This window comes from Genypterus blacodes, unplaced genomic scaffold (assembly GCF_046128005.1).
Source record: "Genypterus blacodes isolate CSIRO-AG114 ecotype Tasmania unplaced genomic scaffold, CSIRO-AGI_Gbla_v1 ptg000133l_1, whole genome shotgun sequence".
Taxonomy (NCBI): domain Eukaryota; kingdom Metazoa; phylum Chordata; class Actinopteri; order Ophidiiformes; family Ophidiidae; genus Genypterus; species Genypterus blacodes.
This window is the reverse complement of record NW_027466935.1, coordinates 2,959,388-2,987,362: the sequence shown is the minus strand read 5'-3', so window position 1 is coordinate 2,987,362 and position 27,975 is coordinate 2,959,388. Positions and strand designations below refer to the sequence as shown.

The window sequence follows — 27,975 nt, the reverse complement described above, 5'->3', positions numbered from 1 at the left end:
TCACTTTCCTAAACCGGGCAGCATAGTCGTTCAGCTCCACAGTGAGAGAGTGAGAGAGAGAGAGAGACCGCCGAACACACACATACACACATATTCACTCACATACACACACTTACACACACTCCCTCTCTCTCTCTCAAAAACAGTCCAACTTTTAATGTATGCGGGTCTCTCCGTGTCCGGCCGTTGTTTCCCTCCGCTGCATGCATCCTCCTGCTCGGGCTAAACCGCCTCCAGCTCTCGCCGGTGCTCCGGTTTTTACCCCGGTGGTGCTACAGAACCCGCCTGCGTGTGTGTGTGTGTCAGTTCCTTTATGTCTGCAGCCTCACCGAGACTTCACTAACAGGGTAAGTGCGTCCAACACACTCCTTTGTGGAAGTAGGTCGCAACATTGTTAGAGAAGCTCTCCGCTGCTTTGTGTGTGAAGCGACAATCCGTGTGTTACAGCGGGACTCACACACTCACACAGTGATTGTCTACATGCACGGATATAACCGCGAATTTGCTACTTCTATTGTTAAAATAGATGCAGATGGACGCAGGTTTTATTTACGCTTTCCACTGTTTTCGCCCCGGTATGGAAATGAAGTGAGTTTGAGTCTGATGAACTGATCCGGATCCCCGTTTGGTAGCGGGGAGTGAAGCTTTATGTGCGTCCAGCTTTGATGAAGGGAAGCTGAGTAGTGAACGCTACTGTGTAACACTAAGGTTCCATCAGGAGCAGCCACGTTAAGATTCCAGCTTTATTCTTTGTTAAATGATTCACCTAAATGATCTCCACACACTTTCACTTCTTTCACTTTCAATATTCAACACAAAGTTTGGTTGAGGAATTTTAATAACACCATATTTTCCCTTATGATTGATCCAGCCCTTTGAGTTAAATGCTATTGTAGACTACAGTCTCCTGATTTGAACTTGTTTGGGACGTGAGACAAATATTTGCATACTTGAGAGTGTTGACATTATCAAATAAGGCATGAGACATATTTGCATTATCATTCGAACAGCTGTGTCAATGATTTCTTAGTTCACTTGGACTCAAAGACAGCAAAGATTTGACATTTTACAGCTAAAAAGTGTGCAGTCTAAGTCAAGGTTGAACACATTTCGTCTAAATCGTCCATTCTAGTTATTATATTTGAGTTATTGCTCTGGTTAAACTTGTTGTAGAGCTTGTTATGACTTGTTTAGGACTTGTAACTTGTGCTTGGATTTTTTAGTCTTAACTTACAACCCTCCCGTCCTTGACTGGAGACTTGTGACTTTGCTTGATTTGTCCGCATTTCTGCTAAATGTCCTGAATGTTGCCAGAGGAGCTCAGACATTTGTTTGTCCTTGATGCTTCCTCCCACATTACACCACATTTAGCACATCAATAACCACCCAAACAAAAGGAAAACCTTTGCCAGGGCTTCCATCGCACAAAGACGTCAAATTAGTGAAATGCTTCTCTTGCTTCTGGCTCCGGAATGTTCACAACAAAGATATTTCGGGGCAAATCACTGACAAGGTCATTTTCTGACTATGATGAATTGGAAGTTTTCTACAGGCACAAACATACAGGAATCAAACCCCCCCATGGATTCCGTGCTAATTTAAAACATCCTTATAGGAAACTATTTTAATAGAAAGCAGGATGCCAAATCCACCAATGAGTTAAGTGTGCAGGAATTACACACACACAGAGCTGGGAAGTACATGTCATCATTCCCAAAACGATGTCTTACTTGGTGAGCAATCTCCCTATAGTATGTGACAGTGGTTAGTTCAACTTCAGATCTATACTTTCTGTAGCGTTTGTGACTTAATCCTGGAAGTCGTTCTCCTGAGGTTTCACTTAAAAGCATATTTCCCATATTTCCTATGATACAGCTGATTTATCCAGAACAATGGGAGTAGAACGACACGATTCCCAAACTGCTCTCTGCTGTATTATTCCCAGAGTCCCTGCTGCACGTCTACACCTCGTTCTGACTCCCAATTGTAGCTCGTGGTGAAACAACGCCATAAAATATTGCGAGTCTCCTCAGAAACGCTTAAATCCATTTTGAAATGGACGCTAACGTGATTGAATTTGAGCTGAAACATCTGTGTTGCTTCCTCGCAGCCTTGACGGGAACGAGCGACTGTATGGACCAGACTGAACATGAAGAGCCTCAAAGCCAAGTTCAGGAAAACTGATGTAAGTGCTATAACATATGTCTGTGTGTCTCTCTATGTGTGTGTCCAACCATGTGTGTGTGTGTGTTTATGTCTGCACGGGTGTGTCTGTGCTTATTTTGCAGTTTGGAGTGATTTATGGGGTTTCTCAGCCTTGGGATCAGGGGCCTACGCTGGGTGAATTTGTCGACAGGCTTTTCTTCGACATCTTTCTTAATGAGAGAATAATAATAAACAATAACAGTTTAGGGTCCTTACATGGGGTCAGAGGGCAAACAAAGGTGTCAGCAGTGAAGCGTTGATTTGATGCAGACCATGTTTGGTATGGGACAGACGACACACACACACACTCATCCGCACACTCACTCACACGTCACGCACACATGTTGAGTCATATTGAAAGACGACACTACAATCTGCAGCCCAGTGTGATTTTGTTAGATTAGTTCCATCAAATCTCCAGGTTTCTCCCTCTCTGCCGTTCCAGACGTGGATTTGATCCCGCTCACCACAAATCAGACACTTCGGGACAGTTATAACAATATTTTCGGGACAGTCTGTTACACGGTCGCAGGAAGTGAGGCGCCTCTACATTTTGTCTGACTCATCTGTTGTCACGGTGATCGTAATGACATAACTGCTCATGCCAGACAGGAAGAAGTCTGAATGGGATTACGTTTGAGGGAGTGTCAGGAGTGAGAGATTTTGAGTGGGAATGAAGGGAAGAGCTCAAGATAAATCACACATTTGGGTTTGTACGGACACTTTTGAAATACAGTGTGTGTGTGTGTGTGTGTGTGGCGGGGCAGGATGCTGAGTGCTGGTTAAGCGTCACGCTGTGTGGGGAGCGACTGTCCCGCAGAGGAAGAATTAGGTGGAGCACATCCTTTATTCACACAGTTCCAGCTGTAACACACTGGAGAGCACAACTAGTGCCAGTGGAAGTGAAGAGAGACGTTAGAATAAACTTTTGACACCAGTATGATATGAAAACGCAACTTACGCTTTCACATGTGTCTGTTGAAGGAATGATTTTAGCACATTCTGACAAATCCAGTCGACTGTATGAGGGTTTATAGTGTGTATGGTTCAAGAAGAGAGGTCTGGAAGGTCGGAGTGTATCGGTCTTACTAAATAATACGTTCAGTCTCTGCTTTTTTAGCTGCTTTCCGTTCAAAACATCTCCACATTCAGGCTGTTTTCACACATTTACCTGTATGTGCATTGCGAGATAGATGCTTTTTGGCAAGCGGCCTTCCTCACTAAAACAGTCAGTCGTAGGCGGTGTGGGAGGACAAAAAGGGAAGAGCAGCGAACGCGAATGTTGCTTAGGAACTAGACTGAAGTCCTTTCAGTCACGGATGCTTTCGCACACCTCACACCCACACACACACACACACACACACACACACTGTGGCACTTTGAATCCTTGAGTTCTGACAGTCTGGTTGTCAATTTCTATGTATTGTCTCTGGATCGATGTGATAAGTTGTGGATCACAGTAGGTTGAGGCAGGCTGTGAGGACGTGTGTGTGTGTAGGTTTAAGAGCAAATGGCTGTGCACACAAATGACTAATCTACACGCTCATGTTTAAGATATGCAAGGAAATGAATTGTCTGCTCTCACAGGTCTGCATGTTTAAGCTCTGAGCCATTCCTTTGCTTTTTATAGACCCCCTAAACAACGGCAACAGAAAGAAAATATCCCCTAGATTCTATTTTAGGCCGAGTGTGTGGCAGTGACAGATTACACAGGAATGTTTCCCCCCACTCAAAAAAAAAACAGCCATTCATTCTCGCACAAAATAACAGAAACACGATCACTGCACAACTCTCTTTTTCATGAAGCCGAAGACATTTGTAATGGATTTCACTGTCGTACCGGTGTGTGGAGTCTTTGCCGAACGTTTCACTTCCAGATCCTCCTCCAACCCCCTGAACTCAACACCACAGGCAGCCAAGTCTGCACTCAAACACCTCCAGACCGTGAGGCCTCAATAAGGTAGAAACCCCCCCCCCCCCCCCAAGAACCCGGTCTGCCGGAGGAGAGAGCAGTATGGGACGGGGGTGTGTGCGTGCTGATTGGAAGGACGAGTCGCTGTGAACCGAGTTTGTTTCTTCAACTAAAGTCTTTCAGGTTTACAGGCGATTGGATTGATTATTAGTGACGTTTATGACTTTGATTATTCATGGTTTGATGTTACTGTAACCTTCGCCCACGCCAGATATAATGCTGTCAACACCTTTGGGAGCGTTGGGAAGATGGTAGACGCTTGATCCTGTTCGAATGCAGGGCCGATACATTTAAAGGAACTGAAGGAGTTGACGGCTTAACGACTAAAGATGCTTGTATATAAATGAGCTTAATATTAAAAAACGGCGCAAAAAGAGATTAACCGAGAACACGACCGCGCGCGCGCGTGTGTGTGTGTGTGTGCGTGTGTGTGTGCGCTTTCCACGGGTGATTACGCAGCAGTTGTAATTACAGTTTTCCCTGCACAAGTGTCGTGGTAATTGTAGTGTAATCAGATTTGCTTCACATGAGGTCTTCAACCCCCTCCAAAAAAAATGGCCATGCATGCCAGCGCCCCAGAAGCGAGTGAGGGCTGAGTGGTTTTATCAGACTTAATGAGCAGGTGTGTAGTTATGCAAGGTCAAATTGAATAGGAACAATTCTGTGTGTGTGTGTTTGTGTGTGTTAGCACTGGAACCTACATGTCTTGTTTCTGTTTGTCTTTGTTCGCCTGAATACGACTTTGGGATACTTGACTGACATTTTGGGATTCATACGTGGATCATTTTAGGATAAACCACCAAAAAGTCAGTATAATGAGGGAGGTTCTGTCTGTGCGTGTGTGTGTGTGTGTGTGTGTGTGAGAGAGAGAGAGAGAGCAGCGTTTAAGACAAACAGACACTGTAATCTGGTTTCTGGGAATGGGTTTGGCCAACTTCCACCAGGACTTCCACAGGCATTCTGCTTGGGCGCTGTCCACACAGTCAGCTGTCAGAAATCATTTAGCTTTGACCGGCTTAATAATTCCTATTTAATAGTTTACGCATTCAAGATTAGATTTGCAGAGCCATAATCCGGTATGGATCTGTCTCACTGGTTCTCATCTGGTTTAAACTCTTAGACTTTCACCTTTTCCCACACTTAAGTGGAACCGGTTTGACCTATGACGATGACATCGTATCAGCTGTGGAGGATTCCTGGCAGTCTGTATGGACCTGACTCAGAACTTATCAGTCAGCCTTTGATACAGTCCGTAATCGTCGTATTGAAATCCTCAAATCTAAACAACCATTTTGTGTTATTACTGAGAAAAATCTAATGAGCTCTTGTGTCAACCTCATCAGCCTTGTGTCAACTCTGTCCCTGCTATTAATAGAGCCATTCTTAATAAGTGAATTTGCTTAGACTATGAATTTTACCCAGACCCACACACACACACACACTCCCATCCCCCAAGCACATTGCCTGTAGGCTGCGATGTTGTGCGCACAAACACACACATTTGCAAACAGGAGGAACTTTTTATTGCTAAGTGTATTGCGTTGTCAGCGGTGGTCCAGGTTTCATCCCCTCTACACACAGCCGTCCATACTATCACACAACTCTAACCCGCTGCCCAGCTGCTCGACCGAGAGGGATTACTCAAGGCCTACACACACACACACACGCACACACACACACACGCACACGCACAGCGCAGCATTCACAGCATGGACGTGCACTACACAAACACACACACACCCTCCTCTTATCACCCAGTCTGGAGCCGGAGCTGTGTCTAATTGATGTGAGGATTATGCCATCTCCTCTCACTCCAACACAGCTGTCTCACCGCTTCAATTCATCCAAAGCGACTCCACACAGGAGACTAAACGACGCATTTACTCTATTTTCCGCACATTCGGAATGTAAAGGATTCTATCATTTTTTACACAGGCCGTGTTTGGTGTGTAAATATTGGAGGAATGGAGTCTTGCTTATCAGGAGTTATGAAACGTCTGCTTTGTTAACTCGTGCTGCACTGCGATGAAAATAACTGGCCGACCGAATGAAAACAAGGCTGGAAAATTGGATCCACTTAAGCTTTACAGTGAGACGAATAGCCTCTCAGTGCAACAGAGTCAATACAATGATAAGAATTATGAAATAAAGATGCAGGAAGTCATAACAGTAAAGGAATAACAAGGAGTATTTCAATCGAAGCACGTTTTAAAGAACGTAGTCCCACTTGGCATGTATTACTGAGAGTGACAGTAAAACCTATGGGGCAGCAGTGTGTGTGTGTGTGTGTGTGTGTGTGTGTGTGTGGCCTCGTTCAGATGTAGTATCCTGCATCCATATTGATTGTATCTAGTATCTAGTTAAGGCAGATTGCAGTTCACACGTGGCATCAAAGTGAGTCTCAAGTGAGCACTTCAGACTGGATTCTGCGTCTCGTCTCCACCCTGTGACCGCTGTGTAAACACAAAAGATTTGAAAACATTTGTACTCGGCGGCTGTGGACATCAAGAGATGTTTAGATTACACAAGTCACTCGTGTTCGGTCATTGTGTAGCTGATCCTTTAATGTGGGGATGTGGTTTACTCTACTTCATATGGTCACATCTTACTCTGCTCATTTAGGGTGGCCAAACTGAATAGGAAAGCCGACAACTGAAAAAGCCTGCCTCTTTTCTTATCTGACTGGTTACTTTTTAAGTGTGTGAATCTCCTTGTGTGTCTGTGTGTGTGTGTGTCTTATCATTTATCAGTAGTTCATTTCAGTACAAGAGAACTGGCTCACGGCCAATAATTAACAAGCGCTTCATACATGGCACCAGGCCAGTCAGTTTTCTGTGGGTGATGATATTAAGTCAATCTTGACATTAGGCGTAACGCTTTACAAAAGCAGATCATATGTGTCATTGAACCAGTTGTCTTGTCTTCTTTTTTCTTTTTTTTTTTACATCTGGTTAAAGTGTTCTTGTGACTGAGCCACGCATCAAAAGGCTTTCTCTGTGTTTATTAGTCTGGCTCAGCTGACTGTTGGCCTGTAAGTCAACTGGCCCACTGGGGAAACTCCCACTGGGTTCAAGATGGCCAATCCATGACAAACCCATGCTGCTACTTCTGTCAACCATCGCTTTGTTGTTGATCGCACCGGACATTGTGCCCATAATCCTTAAGTTCGGTACACAGAGTTCACCCAGTTTGCATTAATCCGAGGAAATGTGGAGAGAAATGGCTGAGGGCTTGTTTAGACAAGGGTCCAATTAACACAGGAACAGCCCTTGGGATCTCTTTAGTCCTTATCACTTGTTTACATGAACGACAGACATGCAGCCAGGGAACCGGATAGTCGGCATGAAGGACCTAGTATGGTAGAAGGGGGGCTGGTTATGATCTGTGTGTCTGTGCATGTATTTGCATGCTGGTGTATGTCTGTCTGTGCATGGGCTTGTTTGTTGTCTGCGGTGTGTGTTTGATTGATCTTTGGGAAGTTGCATGACGATTCATCAAGTGTAGCCTCACGAATGACACGTCTGATACAAAGTGGAGCGCTATGTGGATGATGTCACGGTGTAAGATGGTGACTAATCGCCAATCTCGCCAATAGAGAGGGCCACAGCAGAACGAGGGATGGAGGCGAATAAGAGGGGGAGAGATGAGATGAAATGTACCAGGTGATGGATTCATGATAGTAGAAGAATTGAACAGAGAGACAAAAAGTGTGGCGGGGATGAAAGGATGAAGTATGTAGGAGATGAGATAATAGTGTGCGGGAGAGAATCAGTCAGACCTCCTGCCCTCAGTTTAGTTCAGCAGGGTGTTTAGTTTGGCCTTCAGTGAACAGCTGCAACAATGTTCACGTCAGGAGACGGATGGAGGGGGGTGAGGCTGAGATCACCTGAAAAAAATGAACTTCTCTGTCTAGGAGACTTTTGGCACAGAGCTTGTTGATTTGCTGCACACTTCTGAGAAGCGCTGTGGCTTTTGCCAACATTTGTCCGACGGGTTTTTTAACTTTATTCAGTGATTTAAGTAATGGAAACAACAGACAGGGTTTATGGCTCCAGCTTTAACGTAATAGTCAGACATAGCAGCGCTTCCTGTTCAAGATTTAGTCCTTGAGGCTCAAGTGGTGTGTGTGTATGTGTGAATCTGTGTTTATGAGCAGACTTAAAGCCCCAGTATGAAGGCTTAACTTGCAGTGATTTGGGTTTTTGAATGTTTGATTTTGTTTTTTGGATTGTGATATCTTGCCTGGCAGTGATTGTCGACAGACCAGCAGGTAGAGCTCGACTTTTGTTACAGCAACCATCTCCATCTTCCTTCCTCCTCTCATTTGACCCTGGGGTGAAAGTATGGTTTCTGCCTCACTCCACTGACTTTAACTGGCCTTAAATGTTACGAGCCTGGTGACGTTCCAAGTCCTGCAGTGCTTATTTATAGGGCAGGAAAGGCTATTTGTGTCAGGAGGAAGCGTAGCATGAGTGCTAGTTTTTATTGGAGGTCTTCACAAACCCATACATTTCCTATTCTAGGCCTCTACACAAGTCCTTCGGCATTAAATTGTTCAATAACTAGCTTTCACTGAGAATGTAAGAAGACAAAGGGTTTCAGTTCGGACTAGAGCTGTTGCCTAATTGTGGAAAGGTTTCTTCTCGGAACCCCATAAACTATTATGGCTCATCCCTTTGAATTTTGATGTTGGAATCACATTTGGTGCTCTCTATGCTGTGTGGTATTTATTTATTTTCCCCTGACAGTGTCTCTGTAACAGTAACAGAGTTGTTTATGAGAGGAGTACGGGGGATACAGTATAATAAGAGGTAAGTAGAGAGGTTAAAGGGAAATGTTTTGGCTTAGGGTCAACTATTGTGAGGTTTTTAAAGGGCCATTCATTAGGAGAGTGGATTTTTGGAGGCCAGGAGGGGCAAGTTAATACCGATTCTTGCTTTTTTTGTTGAAATAAAGGACCAGTGTGTAGATGTAACGCTATTCTTCTCCACCTTTTAGAGCTTAGTACAGTACAAGCTTTAACACAGCTCGTAGTGCTTATGCTCTGAAGCGTGAATGTGCCGCTTATGCCACTTTGCAAGTTTATGGGAGGTACACAAACACACACACACACACACACACACACACACACACACACACACACACACACACATCTCCAATGTAAGGATTCAAGAATAAGCTAACTAAAACTAAAGGTACATAACTTACTCGCTTAACATAAGCAAAGGAGGCTTGAAAGGAGTTGAAGCTTTCTCTGTCTCTAGTATCCTGGTTTGGTGGTAGCTGTGATTCCAGTGAGTGATGTCATTGGTAGATGTTCCTTGGTAGAATTGTTGTCATATTTGTTTATTTTCTTCGTAAATATGCAGTCCAGATTGCGAAATGCTTTTGTCTTTCATTATGACGACCATCTGGACTTTGTTTAACAAGGCTGTCTACTAACTCTTATTCTAGGTTAGAGTTTCAGAGGTTAGTAAACTATTGTGGTGTGTACGTGTGTATGTGTGTGTGTGTGTGTGTGTACGTGTGTGTGTGTGTGTTTGTAATATAGAGGGCAGTAAGCGGTTTCAGCTGTGGCCCGAGAGAAAGGATGTATTGTTTGGCGACATTTGAGCATCTGCTTTGTTGCTGATAAGGGGTTTGAACTGCGGATCAAAGTGTGTAGATGTAGTAGATGTGTCACTCTGTCTGTCTTACAGTTTCTTTTCTTTTTATCTTGCTTGCCGTTTCAGTCGCTTCCTGTCTATGATGCCAACCTCCTGACAAACTTTACAATCTTTAACAAGGATTTTTTTTGGGACGAAAGTTTCATTTTGGCCGGATCTCTCATCTCTACATGTTGACCCACAACTTATCATTTGGCTTGGTGTGTGTGTGTGTGTGTGTGTGCCACCCAGGGCAGCGGATGGCGTCATGTCTTTCATGTGTTTAGTTAGCGCTCTTGTTATTTTCCTTTCTTACTTGACAAAGCTTAACTGTTTTCTTGCCCTTCAATCTTTCAGCCTACACATCAGTCTGTCTGTGTTTCACAAGCCTCTCTATAAATATCACATCCTCAGTCCGTCTTGTTTCCTTTCTCTTTCTCTTCCCATCTATTTCACGTCTTGACTCTTAATTTGTCCGTGTTTTGGCCTCACTAATAGCACAGGTTGGCCAAATTACCATGAAATTTGGTACGGCTTTTCATAATCCCCAGAGGATGATTACTCGTGATTACTAATGACACAAGAGGCCTTTGGTCCAGAGCCACCATCAGGTAAAACTTCAACAAACCTTTGGTCCGTGACGAGGTATCCAGGAAAAAATAATTGCAGGAATTTTCTGTGGATGTTCCTCATCCCAAGCGAGAGTGAATCTGAATGTGTGATTTCCTGTCGTGTCTTCTTTGGGCCAAAATGCTCAAATAGGAGTTATGTTTTGGAACAATGGTGTTCCGTGGATTAAAGAATTCCAGAGCATTGTCAAATCTATGCCAGGGTGCGTTGAAGCCGCTCTGGCAGCTCGCGGTGACCCAGCACCTCACCCAGACACTTGGTTTGAGTTTTTCCTTCCATTTAAAAAGTTTGCTTCGGTCCAAATGTGGTATTTGTTGAATGAAAGCTTGGCCAGTCTTGCATGCAGCTCTGTCAGTGACTCCATGAACGAGGGTGGCAAACACCTGGACAAACACCAGAGTGAGTAACACTTCCTGGGTTCTTGGCTTATTGGCCGAAGCATAACTTAGTTTTAAAATTAGTTTCAGTTTACCTCTTGTTTTCACTGATTTAGAACATAGTAAAGGCAAACACGGCTTTCCCAAAAATCAAAGAACAACAAACACATTGACAACAAAAATGTGAGTCTATTTTGGAGGGAAATGCAAAGCACTTTCCTAAGTAAATGTTTTTCTGTTGAACTCCATCTGCTCTTAGTGGCTAAACTCTACAAACATACAGAATGTAATGTAGGAATTACTGTTTTCTGATCTATGTTTGCTTTTCCTTCGGCCAACGGAGGAGGTTCAGAGCAACAGGAAAACCTTCAGAGCAGACATGTTTACGCAAAAACCATTAGATTAACCAACACCAATACGCACTTGAAGAGCGTTTATTTTCTTCCGATTTTACTCTCGATGTGTAGTAATCCCTGAATATTGGCAAGGAGGGCTGTGAAGAAGAGTGAGACTCTAAAGTGCAATAACTAGAACTACTTTGTAGAATAATCTTGGTTTCTACTCATCTGACGGTGTTTCTAAGCATATCTCTCATTTCTTCTGTTCTGAACCTGTTTCTTCTTCTCTTGTTCTCTTGTTCTTGTCCTTGTCCTTGCTGGCTTCTGGCCTGGACAAACAGGAAACACTTAGTTTTATCAGCAGACTCTCTGTGTGTCTTAATGAGTGTCAGGCTAAAGACAGAGAGGGAACAAACATGACCGTCCACACCCTGATCCCACTGTAAACACACTTATCTCAGGCAGGGAGAGAGGGAGAAACCCAAAGAGCAGCAGGCGGACAGAAGGAGCCGGAATAGGGAACATGGGAAACAGAACAGGAAGTGACATCGAAGGCACTTCCTGGCTGCACACAGAATATCAGTGGTCTTAATGGTCTGTAATCTGATCATTGAGCCACGACTTACTGCTGGTGCAAACCCATGTAGGATAAACCCATGCTGCCCAGTCCAAGCCGGGCTAAATCCACAGTGTCAATGTAGGCTAAGTCCTCCGTATTGATTAAGGAGATATTCACTGAAATGTCACTTAGAGTTCATGTGTGGTGGGCTACTGTCGCTATAACTCAGCATTTGTTCATTTGGGCCAAATCGAAGTAGAAGTAAGCAACTACGGACCTTCAGCTTAACAGGAACCATAGCAATACCAGGAAGTATGAAACATTTCTAATCTCATTTTCCCAGATGAGCTCACAACACAGATTTGCTTTGTTCAAACAGCTTTTGTTGGAGTTCAGTCCCGCATTGATTTTGCACTGTAACTGTCAGCACGTGAATATGAGCTCAGCCTCCCCACGATGACACTACTGGTTTATGGGGTTGAAAGTAGAGCAGCGCATTCCGCTCCACTTAAAGCCGTCCATTACAATGTACTCTAGCGCTATCGGTGTCACACTGTTCCACTGCGACTGCCTCTCATTCTTGTTCGACCCCCATTTCAATCACATAGGCCATTAGTCAGGATCATGGCATACAGTACATCAGTGTTTCCCTCAGTGTGGGTCGGGGGTCAAAGTCCATTCCAGTTTTTAATCTCACTTGCAGTTTTTGTTGATGAGATATTTTGCAACAGTAGTAGCATTCAGTGTAAAGATTTGGGAAATAAACTTGCCGCTCTCCCACTTGATCACTTATTAAAATGTCCAAAATGTTCATTCTGTCCTAGCCTGACAGAAGGCAAAAACTAACAACAATCATTACCCATGGAGAACTGATACAGATGTGTGAAACAGACTCTTATTATAACAACAAATGGCTCCAATCCAGAAACAATTTGACGTGATTGTGGCGATTAACAGGAACTGGACCCAAAAAAAGGGTTGATAGGTCTGAGAAAACAGTTTTGAGGAGATGGGTGGTCTGTGACTCACAATGTTACCAAGGGGCCACTTGTTAAAGGACATATTTGCATGGCTTGGCAGACTTAGGGGGCCGCCCGCTCCCCTCATTTATTCCAACTGTCATTTCCCTGATTCAGACCAACTGACAACATGAGCAACAACAACCAGTGACATCGACTGTAGCAGCAAATGGGAGTCTAACTTTGTAGCCATTCACTTTGTTCCTGTGAGCTTTTTAGTTGAATGTTTGTAATGACAGTGCAGCGTTTTTGAACAAGCAAATGTACCCGTATTCCCTTCTTTGGCAAAACTGCACTCATTTCTAATTGCCAGGTTGCTCCTCCTAACTGTCCTACTCGAAGGTTTGACAGGGTTCTGTGGTCGACCACGTTGAATGGCATTTCTGTTCCACCTTCAATGATAAACTGTGCTCGTGGTTTCATTGCAGGCCATATTAAAGTCTTCATTTTTTCTTTCTGAGAATGCCACGTACATTTTTCCACAACATCCTGCATCAGTTTGACCGAGGGTGCTTCCATCTATGCAACCTACAAGGATTTAGCTTTGTTGACACGAATCAATTCCACTTTTTTACATTTAAGACATACAGATTTAATAAGTGAAACATTAGTTTAACCATTTGTGAGACGTGAAATAAACAGCACATACGAAACTGTGAGTGATATCAAAAAACAAAGACAAAGCTGTGCTCTGTCTTGGCTCAGACATTATACATGTGACATTTTTTGAGAAGTGACTCAGAATTAGCAGAGGACACTTATAAAAATAGCCATAAAGGTCAAAATGGTGGAAAATGTGTCAAATGTTGTAGGCCACAACATAAAAGCGATTATTAAAGTGCAACCTTCAGAATGACCGGTATCAAATTTTAATGTGTTCTTCCCTCGATCATGTTCAACCTGCCCTCCAAGTTTCAGGTAATAAAATATTCCCATGCCAGGAAAAGGGACACTTACAGGATTTTGGCACCTGCATGTATGTGAACTCTGTCCATCATGGGGGCGTTGGAGCTTGTCCAAGCATTCATGGGCTGCGAGGCGGCGTGCAGACTGTGTCACCATGAACTCTCAACCCACACACAAGACGCAGCATGCAGCTACCACACAAGAGACGCTGCAAAATGCGGAAACATCCAGAAGCCTTCATGATTGTAGAGAGTTGCATCAGAGAGTAAAGATACTGATCATTAATCTGATATGTTTGGGGCGTGTTTGTTTTTCATGCTGTTTACGTAACACAAACACACTAAATTCCAGCCTGGTGCTCCACCCGTCAATGTATCTGCTGATCACATGATAAGGTGTCTGTACAGGGTTTGATCTTTTTAATGAATCCATACTTTTACTGTATCATCTACCAGGTTTATCATCTCTTTAGTGTCCTGCTTACAGATGGAACAACTTACTGTATGTAACTAACGATATCTTCCCCACCGCAATACTGGGAGGCAATTCCAGGCCATTAAGGAAACCCAACACTAAGCGGGATGTGTCCGTTCAGCTGTCTGCTACTGTGTCACGTTTCACTTCACAGGATCATAGTTGAACACACTTACAGCTGCAGGCTCTCTGACTTCTGTGTTCCACTTTCATGTTGCCCGCCAGCCCACATACAAACATAATATAAATGAATATGAAGTCTAGAGTCTTGGGGAAAGTCTTGAGATACTTGCTTGAGATCAATTCCATCCTGGTTCTAGAAACTGATGTTCTACTTTTTTAGATGAGAAAATATTAAGAAAAAAAGGAGATGTCCTAGAATAGCACCCTGTGGAACACCTTTACAATTCTGTTGCAGAATACAATGAAAAACTATGCTTAGAAATTCTTACTGTATGTGATCTAAAAGAAGGAAATCCACCACTCATTTCTTGTTTTCCTATTCACATTAATTTGGTATTGCAGCATTTTAATTGGCCAGTGTCAAACATACACCCACCACGACCAATCACAGACTTTGTGGGACACCTGGGAAAGTCATGTATCTTTTTCCACCGTTTCAGATGTGCTCAGCTGAGAGACTTTATCCAGTCTGTTATTTACAGGCTGTCAGAACTTTCTCATCTTACACCACCTCTGACATGGTAGCTTGCACCCCAGTTTGGTGCTTTGAAGCCTTCAGCATAAGGAGTCATGGGTATCATGTGTACGTGCATGCAATTAAAATCTGATAAAGCCACTTTCACGCAGCTTTTCCCAAGAAAAGCTGAAATAACACGTTATGAATTAACTTTCCATAAGTGCTGTCGAGTTCTTCAATGGTCCTGATGGCTCGTTCTGTGAGTCGGGCTCTCTAGCTCAGTGACAGAAGGGATTTTTATAGCACAGTGGCTTTTTCCACCACCTGTGCAAAACGTATTGCTGCGATCGCACTGGGGTGTATTCCAAAGAGTCTATTTATTCTGTGTATTGCTACCTTGGCATATTGCTCTCTAAAAATAGGGTACAGTTTGCCAACGCAGCTATCGGGGGAGTTCACCACTCTATCACGTGTAGGTCAGTAGGCTATCGGGTCAAATCTGATACTGCGCCGCATCCTAATAAGCGCAGGTGGTCTGAGGGAGTTTCCATGATCACTTCCCTCATGAATGCGGTTAAAATTGTAAACAAGTCTGGCCTGCAATGAGTTCACGTCTCCCCCTCATTCTCTGCTCGGAATAAGGAGTAGAATTTATCGACATCTTGTTTCTTTTCCACCCTCCTTCCAAAAGTTCAAGGTTCTCTCTCAAATGCTGTATATGTGAAGTTATGACTCAATCGTTTTCTCTCCTTGTTGGACATCGCTGGTCATTGTTAATTTTAGTTTATGTGTCCATCTTTTTGGTATTTTTATCATTGTTAAATGTGTTAAATGTGTTTTTGAATCAAACACTTTGGTGCACAGCTCTTACTCTCCTGTTGTCAGATTGCCTTTGTATGAGCTCATGCTTGAAGCTTTCCAATAGCTGATTTCTCTCTGTCTGAACTGTCAGCAGTACAAACGTGGGGCCATTTGGTTTGTGTCTGCCCGTCTCAACGCCTGATAACACACACACTCACACTAATACACACACACACACTAATACACACACACACATCCAAGCGCCTAGCAACTTTGCATTTCTATTTGCCTGTGTGTGTGCATGGGTGGTTTTTCCGTGTGTTTGTGCGTGTCCACTAGGGACTTAGGAGGGTGTCTGCATAATTGACACTGTGTGTTTGTGTGTGTTTTTGTGTGTGTGTGTGTTTTTGTGTGTGTTTTGTGTGTGTGTGTGCTTTCACATATAGGCCCAAATGTTTTTTGGCAGGCCAAACATTCTCTCCCTCTGAGAATCATGACTCACATTCAGGGCATCTTAGACATTTTTGGGTGGAGAGTTAATTTTTGTCTGGGCTGGTAAATGTGTTGTGGTAATAAAGAGTTGTCGGTAACAGTTTATTAGTAGGAATGTATTCATAGTGAAATGTTTTACAATGCAATACTTGACTGTGTTGACCTCATCAATGATAAACATGCTTTTGACCAATAAGACCTAATTTCAAAGACATAATTAGCTGATCTCCCTCTCTTCCTCCCTCCTGTCTCCTCCTTTCCTCTCTTCCTCTCCTCCTCTCTCCTCTCTTCCTCGCTCCTTTCTTTCTCTCTCCCCCCCACAGGCTCACGAGTGGAACAAGAATGACGAGCGGCTGCTTGCTGCGGTGGAACATGGGGAGGTGGAGAAGGTGGCGTCGCTCCTTACCAAAAAAGGTGCCAGCGCTGCAAAACTAGACGGCGAAGGCAAATCAGCGTAAGGCGTTCTTTCATTATTGATCAAGAAAGTAAAAAAAGAAAATCTAATAGACGTCACAAATTATTCTGCAGAGGGATTATTATCATTAATGACAAAGGAGCGTTGACCGTGATGTTCTACTTCTCAAAAAGATATAAACTGATTTTCATGACATTTGGCGGAAAGTGAGGGCATAAAACACGGAGGAAGCCATTACATGTTGCTGTGGGTCCAGATTTGGGGAAGATACAGGAACATTTTAAATAATTCATTGTCACACAGGACAAGCTTTTTCATTTTAGTTATTTATACTTTGGATATTTTCGTCTCTTTCCCTCAAAAGTACATCAGGAAAGAAATCAGCCATGATGATTTTATGATTATTATTGCTGTTTCTTTCTGTTGAGGCCAGGTTATTATTAGGAACGAACCAAATGTGGCCTGGGCGGGGGTGACAGCGCTCTGTGACCTCTATTGAATGTCCCTCTAGTTTTCCTGTTTGGCCTGTGAGACACTTTAACGCTCATATAGTGTGATTTGAAGAATACAGAAGCTCTCTGACATTAAATCTGATTCTTTAGTCTGTCAGAAGCGTTCAAAGTCACACTGGCTGAGGTCATCGATCTCTCTCACACACACAAACACACACACACACACACACAGGCCCAGTGTTAATATTTGACCTCTTTCTCTTCTGAAATGCAACACCTCCTGAGCTCGCTGTGCAGCTTCTGCAGCTCCTACTGAGTTGCTAACAGTAAAACACACACACAGGCTTTTTATTCCACCCTTGACCTTTTTGTTTGTGCATAGGACAAGGACACACACATGCACACAAACCCAGCCGCTTTCACGCACCCTTTGTATATCGCGATGAATTGGAATCTCACAGCTCCAATCTTTTCAGGTTACACAAAGGAGGAGTCGACAGTATCTCCATGGCGATAAAATCTGTTAGAATGGCATGTCAGTGTGTGGGCATGTTTGTGTGTGTGTGTGTGCTAGTCACACACCATAGGACGCATGTGTGTGGCTGTGTGTGGCTGTGCCTGCCCTGTGAGAGGAAAGGGTCGTATTGATCGCCTCCCTTGCAAACACACAAGTTGATATTGACGTATGGCGCCGCTTTACGTGAGCGCCTCTGGACGCTCTATGGGACGAATTTGAAATCAGAAACTGTTTGCCTTCTTCTTTAGAAATGTAAACAAGCCAGCAGTGACCAACTTGAGATGTTGAAGTGCTGATTGTGTTATTTTGTGTTTGTCTCTAGTCTCCATGTAGCAGCTTCCCGCGGTCAGACGGACTGCCTGTCTGTCATCCTGGCCCATGGCGTGGACCCGTCACTCATGGATGCTGCAGGTGTGTGTGTGTGTGTGTGTGTGTGTGTGTGTGTGTGTGTGTGTGTGTGTGTGTGGGCACATATATATGATCTTTATGCTACCTGCTAAATATCTGACTGATTCAGATTTAGTACTGATCTAACTTGAGCTCTTTCTCGATCTACTGTTCAGGTTTCACTCCTTTACATCTGGCTGCCAAAAACAACCATGTGGAGTGCTGCAAGAAGCTCCTCCAGGTGAGCAGAGTGGGATTTGTGTATTTTTTAAAAGCATCTTGTTCAAATTTCACCTCATCTGGTCAAGCCTCATATACAGTATGATGAGTGTGAGGGGTTTGTCAAAGATGTAACCCCAGGCGACCGTTTGTCTGTCGTAATGAGGAGGAATGTGTGGAAGCACGAGCGTGAACCCTGTGACCCTTCCTGCCTAGAATAGCTTCGCTCCGCTATGCCGTGAAGATGTTTGAAACCAGCCTGTGTTGCGCCGCTTCATCGGTTCGATCTGCTGATTCTCTCCTGCTGAGATCTGCTGTTACGCACACACACACACACACACACACACACACACACACACAGACACACACACACACACATACACACACACACACACGCTTTCTGCTCGGATCTGCTGACCTACCTACTGTTACTTACCCCATGACAGTCAGCAGCATCTCGGAAACGCACACCTGCCTGACCTCGTCAACGTTTAAAAGCTGATTGAGGTCTTTTAAGATTTATAACAAACTATATTCAAGGCCAAACTGATGTCTAACATGTGTCTGCGTCCCCCTGTAGGCTAAATGTCCTGTCGATACAGTGGACGGCTCAGGAAAGACGGCTCTGCATCACGCCGGTGAGTGTATGGATGATGCTGTTTGGCAGGGGTTCGCGTCTGGTCTCGTCTCGTCTCTCTCTCTCTCTCGCCGTCTGACTGATTTATCTCGTCCTCTCTCAGCTGCCGGCGGGAACGTCCAGACTGTCCAGACGCTGTGCGAACACAAGAGCCCCATAAGCCTGAAAGACGCAGTACGTACTCGCCAACTCCCCCGACTTCACTTCCACAGCTTGTTTGACTTGGCAGCGGTGGGAAACGTCCCCGAAACCGAATGAAGACCACAGAAATGCTCCACCGCGAACCCCCAATCACATCGCATTCTTCTGTTATTTCCGGAGGGGGGATTAGTTCCAAGGGAATTCAACAAGGATAAATCATCGTCTGTGTGTGTGTGTGTGTGTGTATGTGCGTGTCCGCGCATGTGTGTTTGTTGAGGATTTACCTGTCTGTGTTTGCGAAAGCGATTTTGTCTGCGTCCCCTTGTGTTTGTGTGTGTGTGTGTGTGTGTGTGTGTGTGTGTGTTGAGAGTCTGTAAGTGCAGCAGCTGGTGGAGCATGCGTGATTCATTATCATCGCTGTACATTTCTTTAAAAGTATGAAAGAACTTTGCTTACACTCCCATTGGGTCTTGTCTCTGGATTGAATAATGTCGCTCTGCGTGTGTGTGTGTGTGTGTGTGTGTGTGTGTGTGTGTGTGTGTGTAGAGGAGTCAGTGTACTGTAGGAAATCTGTTTCAAGCCGCAGACATGTGGTCTCCATTGCAGTGATGTTTCATGCCTGTGGTTTCGACCAAAGTAGTGTCTGTGAGCAGGAGTGTGTGTGTGTGTGTGTGACGGAGAGAGAGAGAGACTGGCATTAAAAAGAGAGCAAGCACTGACCATTTATCCATTTATTGACATGTTTGTTGTCACATCACTGATTGCTCGTTAGAGATACGACCCTACACACACACGCACACACACACGCACACATGGCCTACATATAAGTCTCTTAGTTTACTTCTAATTAAGTTTTACTGGAGTCTCACGCTGGTTTAAGCCGGGGGGGAGTGTATGTGGTGGCTTTCTAAACCAGTAAATGCCACTAATTTGCTCACGTTTTACAAGAACGATACACAGCAAAACATGAATCAGACCTGTGTGTGTGTGTGTGTGTGTGTGTGGCATATTGGAATCATTGTTCACACTTTTTCAATCAATTTTAACATTGAACGTGTTAAGTACAAATAGGTTCTTTGTGCTCACTCCATTCAGGTGTGTGTGTGTGTGTGTGTGTGTGTGTGTGTGTGTGTGTGTGTGTGTGGATATCTGGATGTACAGTTGAGCAGCTCTGACAGCTATACTGCTCCTCAGCCGATATATAGACGGCGAACCACAAAGTCATCTGGAACATGTTGTTTGTATCTGCAGCGTTTCCGTGCTGATGGAGAACACGCCAGCTTGTTAGCCGCAGGCGCACATCACGGCTAAATCAAACATCCGTACATCCACACATAGATCGGCCTTCAGACGGAGCGCGGTCTAGAAACAAAGAGGCCAACATCTGCTGTTGCCAGGTCCAACGAAAATCACGTTAATGTCATTTCCAATTCAGAGCAGAGACGGCGGAAAATGGAAAGCGTAAAGGATTCCGTATGTTTTTAGCTGGAAAAATACTGAATATTCCCACCAACATGAAAGAAGCTCGGCCTCGAGCCAGCATATATTGATCCACAGCACCCGATAAGCTCAACTGGGTATGTTCACTTGATCAATAGTTGACACCACCCAGATTTTGATTGGAAAAACACACACACACACACACACAGGGCTGTGCATTTATCAGTGACCGCATCATCGAGTGGAACCCGCCAGCAGGAAACAGAAAGAACACAAGCTTCCAGAAACACATACACACACACAGCCACACACACATTCTAATATTCAAGTTAGACCTGTGTGCACACTCTCACACACTTGCACACACACCAGGACAAATGCACTGAATTTGATTGCCATGAGAAAAACAGATTTCTGTGACAAAAATTGGCCCAGACTGAGCCGAGCAGAAGCAAGACGGCTAATGTGTTTTGCAGAGCTCAGAGTGTGTGATGTGTGTGAGTGTGTGTGGAAACAGTAGCCTTGTAATATAAAACACAAAGCTACGAGAACAAGAGGCCCGAACATCCTCGCCCTGAGTGCATTTTCCCAGACTGCACTGCTCTCAGAATCGGCCAAATCGTAGCCAAGAAATGTTCAAAGTGTCCAGAGCCTGAGAGGAGCTGCTGCCTCTGTTTCCCAACTCAGGAGGAGAAACTCAACAGAGCAGCTCTGTTTCAGCTTCAGTTTCAGTTTCCTGTCCTTGTTTTTTCTGCTGGGAAATTTTTTCCAGCCAGACACGCTTGTCATTTTTCACACCCGGCTGAGATTTCTGTCGCCACACAGAGACCAACACCGGCCTTAATGTCAGGACGTCACAGAGGACGAGTTCAGCTTGTGTTTGTGTTTGTTTGCGGGTGTGTTGTTCCAGTCACGTTTCATGTTTGCGTTTTGTTCCAAAGGATGGATTCACTCCGTTGCTGCTGGCGGCCAAACACGCTCACGCTGACGTGTGCGGCACGTTGCTGGACTGGGGTGCCGAAGTCAACGCGTCTGACAACAGTGGCAGGTACAAGCACATGTCAGAGGTCATAACCTCCACCAAGGCCTTGTCTTGCTTTAATAATATACTGACCTAACTTCCTGAGAGCCTGCGTCCTCATATGTGGACGTTACATTTTTGTTACGTTACATGTCCGTACACCTTATTCATTATTGTGCTTAACTGCTTGACCTGTTGTCCTCATGTCTGGACATTTTTCACTTCACTCACTGCCCCCTAGTGGTATAAATTTTATTTTAGGTAACGAGAAAACAGACAGGAAGCAATGTGTGATACTCTTTGTGTTGATATGTAGTACACATATAATCTAAAGACAGAGGAGACTTATTTGTTAACACCATACTTAATTTAATTTAAACTTAATTGACCAGCTTCCGTGTGCGTTTGCGTGTCACAGGACGGCCTTGATGCTGGCCTGTGAGTCCAGTGGCGTCTCCGTCCTGGAGGTTCTGGCTCACAGAGGTGCGGACGTCTTAGCCGTGGATTTGCAAGGCCACGACGCTCTGCACTACGCCAAACTGTCGGCCAACTCCGAGGTCAACGCCGCCATCACAGCGGCCCTGAAAAGACACCAGGACTCAGGTACTCAAACACACATGTAAGGGGTGTGTTTGTACTGGGAGTGTCGCAACCTAGAATAAATCAATACTGCCACCTGTAGGAATGTACATGTTATAAACCTGCATTGATTTATCTCATCCTTGTTTCTGGTTTTTGATTCTCAACAGCTACCAAGTCTCCTAGAAGCCCTCAGGTAAACAAAGGACAACCTCTGTGAAACCTGTGTAACCCTTAACAATCATTGATCCAGTATTGACATCAGATTTTGTGTTGTCAGTAGCTCGTCAATGTGAAGAAATGTTGAGTTTAGTGTGATGATCTCTGTGGCGTAGCTGCTCCACATCAGATGTAACTGTAGATTCTGTAGTTTCGTGTGAAGCCGGCCTCAAATTCCTCAGTTGCTATTTTGGGAAAACAAAACTCAAGTCTCAGCACTCATTGATTGTCTCTCCTTTTACTAACCATCACTAAAATCCTCCGTTTCTCTTTCTCTCTGCCCCCCCCTACCTCTCTCTCTCTCTTTCTCTCTCTTGCTCTTCATCTCTCTTTGCTGCTTCCTCAGCATGATCAAATAGCTAAGATAAGTGATGAACGGATCACTACACCCAAAAAACGAAAAGCACCTCCGCCTCCTATTAGCCCACTTCAGGTAAATGCATGTCTCCCTGTCTACCTGTCTGTCTGCTTGTGTCAGTTTTGGTGATGCATGTCTGTATGTCAGGTACGTTTATGTGTTCACCTGACTTGATTTCAATACAGATGTTTAAAATGTATTTTAAAAGGCAATTTTTGGGGAAATAATGTCCCTAGCTTAGTTGTCTTAACATTACACTAACATTTTATATCTCTCGTCTTTTTCACGCTGTGGTTCTGTGCTGAAAGCTTGTAGTCGTAATCGATCAGGTTCTAACTCTCTAATAACCTCTCATCAGTTGAACTTAAAGCTTTATCTTCATCCTCCTCTCCAGAACTCTCCCTCAGGGCTCTCCTCTCCTTCTAACCTGAACTCCAGCGGGACCCCTGCATCCGGCAAAAGCGACACTCAGAATAGGTTTAACTACAAGGTGCGTTTAACTCACAGGGTTCTTCCAAGTTCTTCCATTTGCAACCTAGGGGTAATAGATAATGTACATTACCTTCAACCTTCTCCCCTCCCCTCCCTTTCTGCTCCATCCCACCCTCATCTCGCGCTCCTCCCCCTCCTCGTCTTCCTCGTCTGGAAGGAGGATGAGGTGAGAGGATCGGCTCTGCGGGAGGAGGTGGAGAAGCTGCAGGAGGAGAAAAACATGTTGCTGGAGGCGATCGAGGACCTGAAGCAGAGTGCGGGGCAGAAGGTGGCTGGTCCTGACCCGGATACAAAGGTGATCCCACTACCGAGCAGCATGAACGTGATGGATGACTCAGGGTGGATCATTGGGGACTCCACCTGAAGTCTTTTGTCTCAGTCTCTTAAGTCACAGATGCTAATTTTGAATTGGAAAGCATCCAAAAAGCACAAGTTTGAATTGAATTGACATTTTTGAATAGACACGCTGCAAATTCAGTCTCTTTACGTCTGATTTGGAAGCCAGCGTTTGTTTTGTAAGATTTGCGGCTGTGAACCTTCTCACCTTAGGCATTCTTGAAGGAGGTCTAAGCTCAGCTCAGGACGTGTCGCGACTTGTTTTGTTTTCCAGTAGGTATCTAGTGGTCTCGAGCGTAGCTTTTATGCCTCTGTGTGTGTTTTTGTGTATGTGTGTGTGTGTGACGTATGTGTGAACAGACGGAGCAGAGTTTTACTGCATCTCCAGCTCTGGTTTCTGCTCTACAAGCCAAGATTACTGCTCTGACTTTGGAGAACCAGCAACTCGCAGGCATACTCAAGGTAAGATACCTCTACCCAAAAATACTGCTGTTATTATATTCCCCCCTTGATCATGTCCAACCTGCTCACTGCTATTCTCTCCCCTTGTAGAAACGCCCGTCCCTACAAGGAAGTGAGGACCTGAGGGAGAGCAGTCGTCCAAACAGCATGGCGTCCAACTCCTCCTTTCACTCCACGCAGGATCATTTTGAGTCTTTGCCACAGTCCCCTTGCGCCACCCAAGTGGAGAGAGGAGATGGTTCGGGAAGACAGGAAGACAAAGTGGAGGAGGAAGAGAGTGAGAGAGGTAGAGGCCAAGAGGAGATCAGACTGTTGAGACAGGCGCTGGAAAGTGTTCAGACAAAACTCCTCGAGACGCGAAAGGAAAATCGCTCGCTCCAGGCTCAGCTGAACCCCGAGAGAGGCCAAGAGAGAGACGAGGAGGAAGAAGGCGGGAGGGAGAAGGGAAGAGAAGAAGAGCTGATGGAGAGCTTAGCAGAGCTTCAGGCCAAGCTGACCGACACCCAGGAGAGGTACCACCAGGCTGCGGAGGAGGTGGAAGAGCTGAGGACGCAGATTGTGCAGGGAGGAGGCGGAGGCGACCTGGTGCAGAAACAGGAAGTGCAGAGGCGTACATCCGTGCTGGAACACGAAGTGAAACAGCTGAAGGCCCAGCTGCTCCACTCGGGATCTGAGCAGGAGAGAGCAGCACAACGGGTCAAACAGCTGGAGGAGGTGCTGAGGAGGGCCCAGGAGGAGAAGGCACAGGGGAGGGCGGCACAGATTGAGGGGCTATACAAGGAGGCACAGGAGGAGATAAGGATGCTACAGGTAGATGCCGACGCCAATCATGTAACTTTGATGATCTAGATCGTTTTTCCTTTCTTTCTAATCATTTTAATCTGCTGATCAGGAGGCTCTGCGGGGGACGGTGCCTGTGGAGGAAGCAGCCAAAGACTTTGAAGAACTGAAGGCTGAGAGAGACGAGGTCGTTGCCGGGATGCAGCGCCGCCTGCTGGAGCTCTCGCACTCCTACAGCGAAACCAAGGGTCAGCTGAGCGCCGCGCAGAAGCAGCTGGCCGAGGCCCGAGCCGAGAGCAGCGCGGCCTCGTCGCCTTCCGCAGAGCAGCAGGTGCTGAAAGCAAAGGTGGAGGAGATGCAGCTGTCGCACCTCGCCGCTCGAGAGGAGATTTCTTCGCTCAGGCAGGAGGCCGAGGCGCAGGCGCAGAGCTCGGTGGCCCTCACCGATCACACGCAGGTGGTGGCGTCTCTGAGCAACGCCATCAAAGAGCTGGAGAGCAAATCAGAGGCCCTGGAAGAGCAGCTGCACCAGAAAGCCGTGCAGGTGGAGGCGCTTCAAAACAGGTGGGAAGCTTGAATATCAGAGTTCAAGGGTTGTTTATACTTGATAAGCTTAATAATCTATGCAAAATTTCCTGTCATACCAGAGGAAAATGTGTAAAATTCTTTTATATAATTCACTATAAAGGCCGACTGCAGAGAAAGACGTGGCCTCAGATGATTCGGTCCCCCGCGTGGAGCACGAGAGCGTGCGAGAGGGCCTGGAGGGCAAGGTGACCCACCTGACACAGCTCCTCCAGGGGGCGCTCAGGAAGCAGGACGAGATGGCTCTGGAAGCTGCTGAGGCATGGCAGAAGGTGAATGGGAGTTTGGGTTTTGGAATAAAAAGAGACCAGAGGTAGGAGGAGCTTAGGGTGCAGAGAAGAAGACAAAACCTTGTACGTCTCATAAGAAATCACACGTGATAGGATAAGGGGATGTTACTAAACTTGCACGTAAAATTGTTATTTTACAGTCAAAATATAGAGGAAATATGGACAAATTCCAAAAGTCACGGCTAAAAGACACATCAGAGACTAGAGAGTGGGAGGAGCCAACATGAAGCCGATGTCCGCATACCTGTCTCACCTGATCTCACATTTCCGGCCTCTTCTCTGTTTCTCAGGCACGGGAGAATCGGGCCGAGCGAGAGGCTGTGCAGGAGCTGTTGACGTCCAGGGAGAAGGAGAACCAGACGCTGACCTCCAAGCTGGCCGAGTCCCAGGACGCCGTCAGCCAGCTCAAGCAGCTTGTGGAGAACCACGTCAGCTCCGAGCGAGAGAAGAACAAGAGGGTCAGTGACGCCTCGACTCGGGTCTGACCAAACTGTGGACTAAGTGGTTTGCCGTTCACTTTCTGATCTTCCTGTGTTTCTCCCTCCCCTCAGATAGACGACCTGTCCCGGGAGGTCGGGAAGCTGAAGGACGCCTTGAACAGCATGTCCCAGCTGCCCTACAGCGCCACGTCTCCGTCCAAGAGACAACAGCAAAGCCAGCAGCTGGAGACGATGCAGCAGCAAGTCAAACAGCTCCAATACCAACTGGCTGTAAGACAACAAGTCCACCTTAAACATAAACTTTTGTCATGGACACGGTGAGACAGATCTGTTTACCTCATTGTGTTCTATGTTTAGGAATCCAAGAAGCAGCACAATGAGATAGTGTCCGTCTACAGGATGCACCTGCTCTATGCTGTCCAGGTACGTCCACCCACAAAGTCCTTTCCTAGTTTTGTTTACATGACAGGGATCTGGAGCGTTGAACGTGTCCCGTGTGTGTTTCAGGGTCAGATGGACGAGGACGTCCAGAAAGCCTTGAAGCAGATCCTGATGATGTGCAAGATGCCAAGCCAAGCCAAGGAGGCCTGCTGAGACCATCCGGGCCCCGTTTCCCCAAAAGCGGTCATCACAGATAAACCACGATTGAAACCGCCGCTGTCGCCTCTCAAAGTCACGTGCTCCAACTCCAAACCCTGTGGAAGAATGTTTACAATCACGTGAGCTCGCTGATGTCACATTGCGATGCACTAAGGGTCTGAAAGGTGGTTCGTGATGAGAGGCGCTTCAGGGAAACCTTCTCTGACCTGCACACCGGCGGCCATGTTCTGCGTGCCATCCAATCACTACAGTGTAGATGTGCAGTGAATCTAACACACGAGCAGTGCACCAATGTAATCATGCAAATCTGTGTTTACAATCAAGCGCAGGCGTGTAGTTTGGTGTGCTTTGTGGCTGTTACGCAAGACTCTGTTGCCTCTGCTGTTCACGTGATCTATGTTTATGAAACAACAGTGTTATTCGACTCGTTTTCGTCTTCTGCGTCCACGTTTTCCTGATACAATCTAAATTATTTGTGACTTAACCGTGCATGTGACTTCGCTCAAACGTCTGCGCAGAAAAATCACGCAGGAATATTTTTGGCCGCATTTCTCTGAAGACTAGCATGGAACTGTTTCTATTACTATTTTCTTGTTAGCACAAACATTTATTAAAAAAAAGTGTATTTTACTGAAATGTCATTTTTTTCAAGTTACTGTACTTTTAAGAAATGAACAATGAATTCATGGCTGTATTTTTGATGGCCCTGCTTTGTGTGTGTGTGTGTGTGTGTGTGTGTGTGGATGAAAGAGATGCTTTATATTAACGCACTGTGGTCTAGTGTCAATGTATTTAGTTTGATTCCTGCCATTGGTTCATCATTTCTTATCTTATCTAGATGATAGTTACAATTATTAATTATTTAATTTCACATCCTGTCTTTCTTTTTGCTCTTTTGTTGTGCAGTTATTAGACTCGCAAGCAACACTTGGTCGGCTAAAAGCATTTGCCATAACGTGCCTGCACTTTGACAGTAATTGTCTGGCTCTGTAATAATCACAATCCACTGTTTCTTTCATTTCTTGTGCCAGGTACGGAATTTACTCTACAGTATTTGGGAAAACGTTTCAAACTCTCTCCAGAGACTCTTCCAAGTTCTTCAAACATCACACTCCACTGCCTTAGTACTTTGAGATGCTCACTGTTATTCACACCCGCCACACGTCCTTACATATCGCCTGTCTTCTTTACAGTGTTTGACATAGTTTACAATATGCATGACACTAACGCTCTTAAACTGGACTCAGATTAAACTAGTCATATTAAATGACTAACTGACTTCCACCGCCGCCTTCTTCCTCACTCAGGAACTTTTTACTCCACATGAATCACACCTGGCAGAGGCTTGTTAAACCCTGAGTAGTCCACTTAGTTAATAGATATTAGTTTAATAGATATCAAACAGACTTTTCTCTCAGTGGTTGCAGAGAGGCACTCAGGCCTCCACTCAAGTGTTTCTATCAAGAAAGGGATAACGGAACATCTCCCATCAGCTGTTCCTTCGATGCTTTTTAGCGAGGTGAAAAATTGCTTGTTTGCCGCTTTTT

General features: G+C 45.2%; 2 protein-coding genes across 3 annotated transcripts in view; one reads left to right on the top strand and one right to left on the bottom strand.

The window, feature by feature from the left end:
* Window positions 1–27,975, bottom strand: part of nnt (nicotinamide nucleotide transhydrogenase) — a 264,273-nt gene that overhangs the window by 127,355 nt on the left and 108,943 nt on the right. The window lies entirely within an intron of this gene.
* On the top strand, window positions 4–27,975 carry rai14 (retinoic acid induced 14). Of its 2 annotated transcripts, XM_076164132.1 has the most exons (21): window positions 4–347; window positions 2,111–2,185; window positions 16,382–16,512; window positions 17,765–17,853; window positions 18,006–18,070; window positions 18,629–18,686; window positions 18,789–18,859; window positions 21,208–21,314; window positions 21,706–21,890; window positions 22,037–22,062; window positions 22,432–22,518; window positions 22,838–22,933; window positions 23,093–23,230; window positions 23,632–23,733; window positions 23,824–24,543; window positions 24,626–25,077; window positions 25,202–25,370; window positions 25,679–25,846; window positions 25,940–26,098; window positions 26,186–26,251; window positions 26,336–27,975. In XM_076164132.1, exons 2-21 carry the CDS (start codon window positions 2,150–2,152, stop codon window positions 26,420–26,422), a joined length of 3,012 nt encoding a protein of 1,003 aa, XP_076020247.1. In that variant the 5' UTR covers window positions 4–347; window positions 2,111–2,149; the 3' UTR covers window positions 26,423–27,975. The 2 variants fall into 2 exon arrangements, with proteins under 2 accessions (XP_076020247.1, XP_076020248.1); XM_076164133.1 differs by lacking the exon at window positions 22,432–22,518.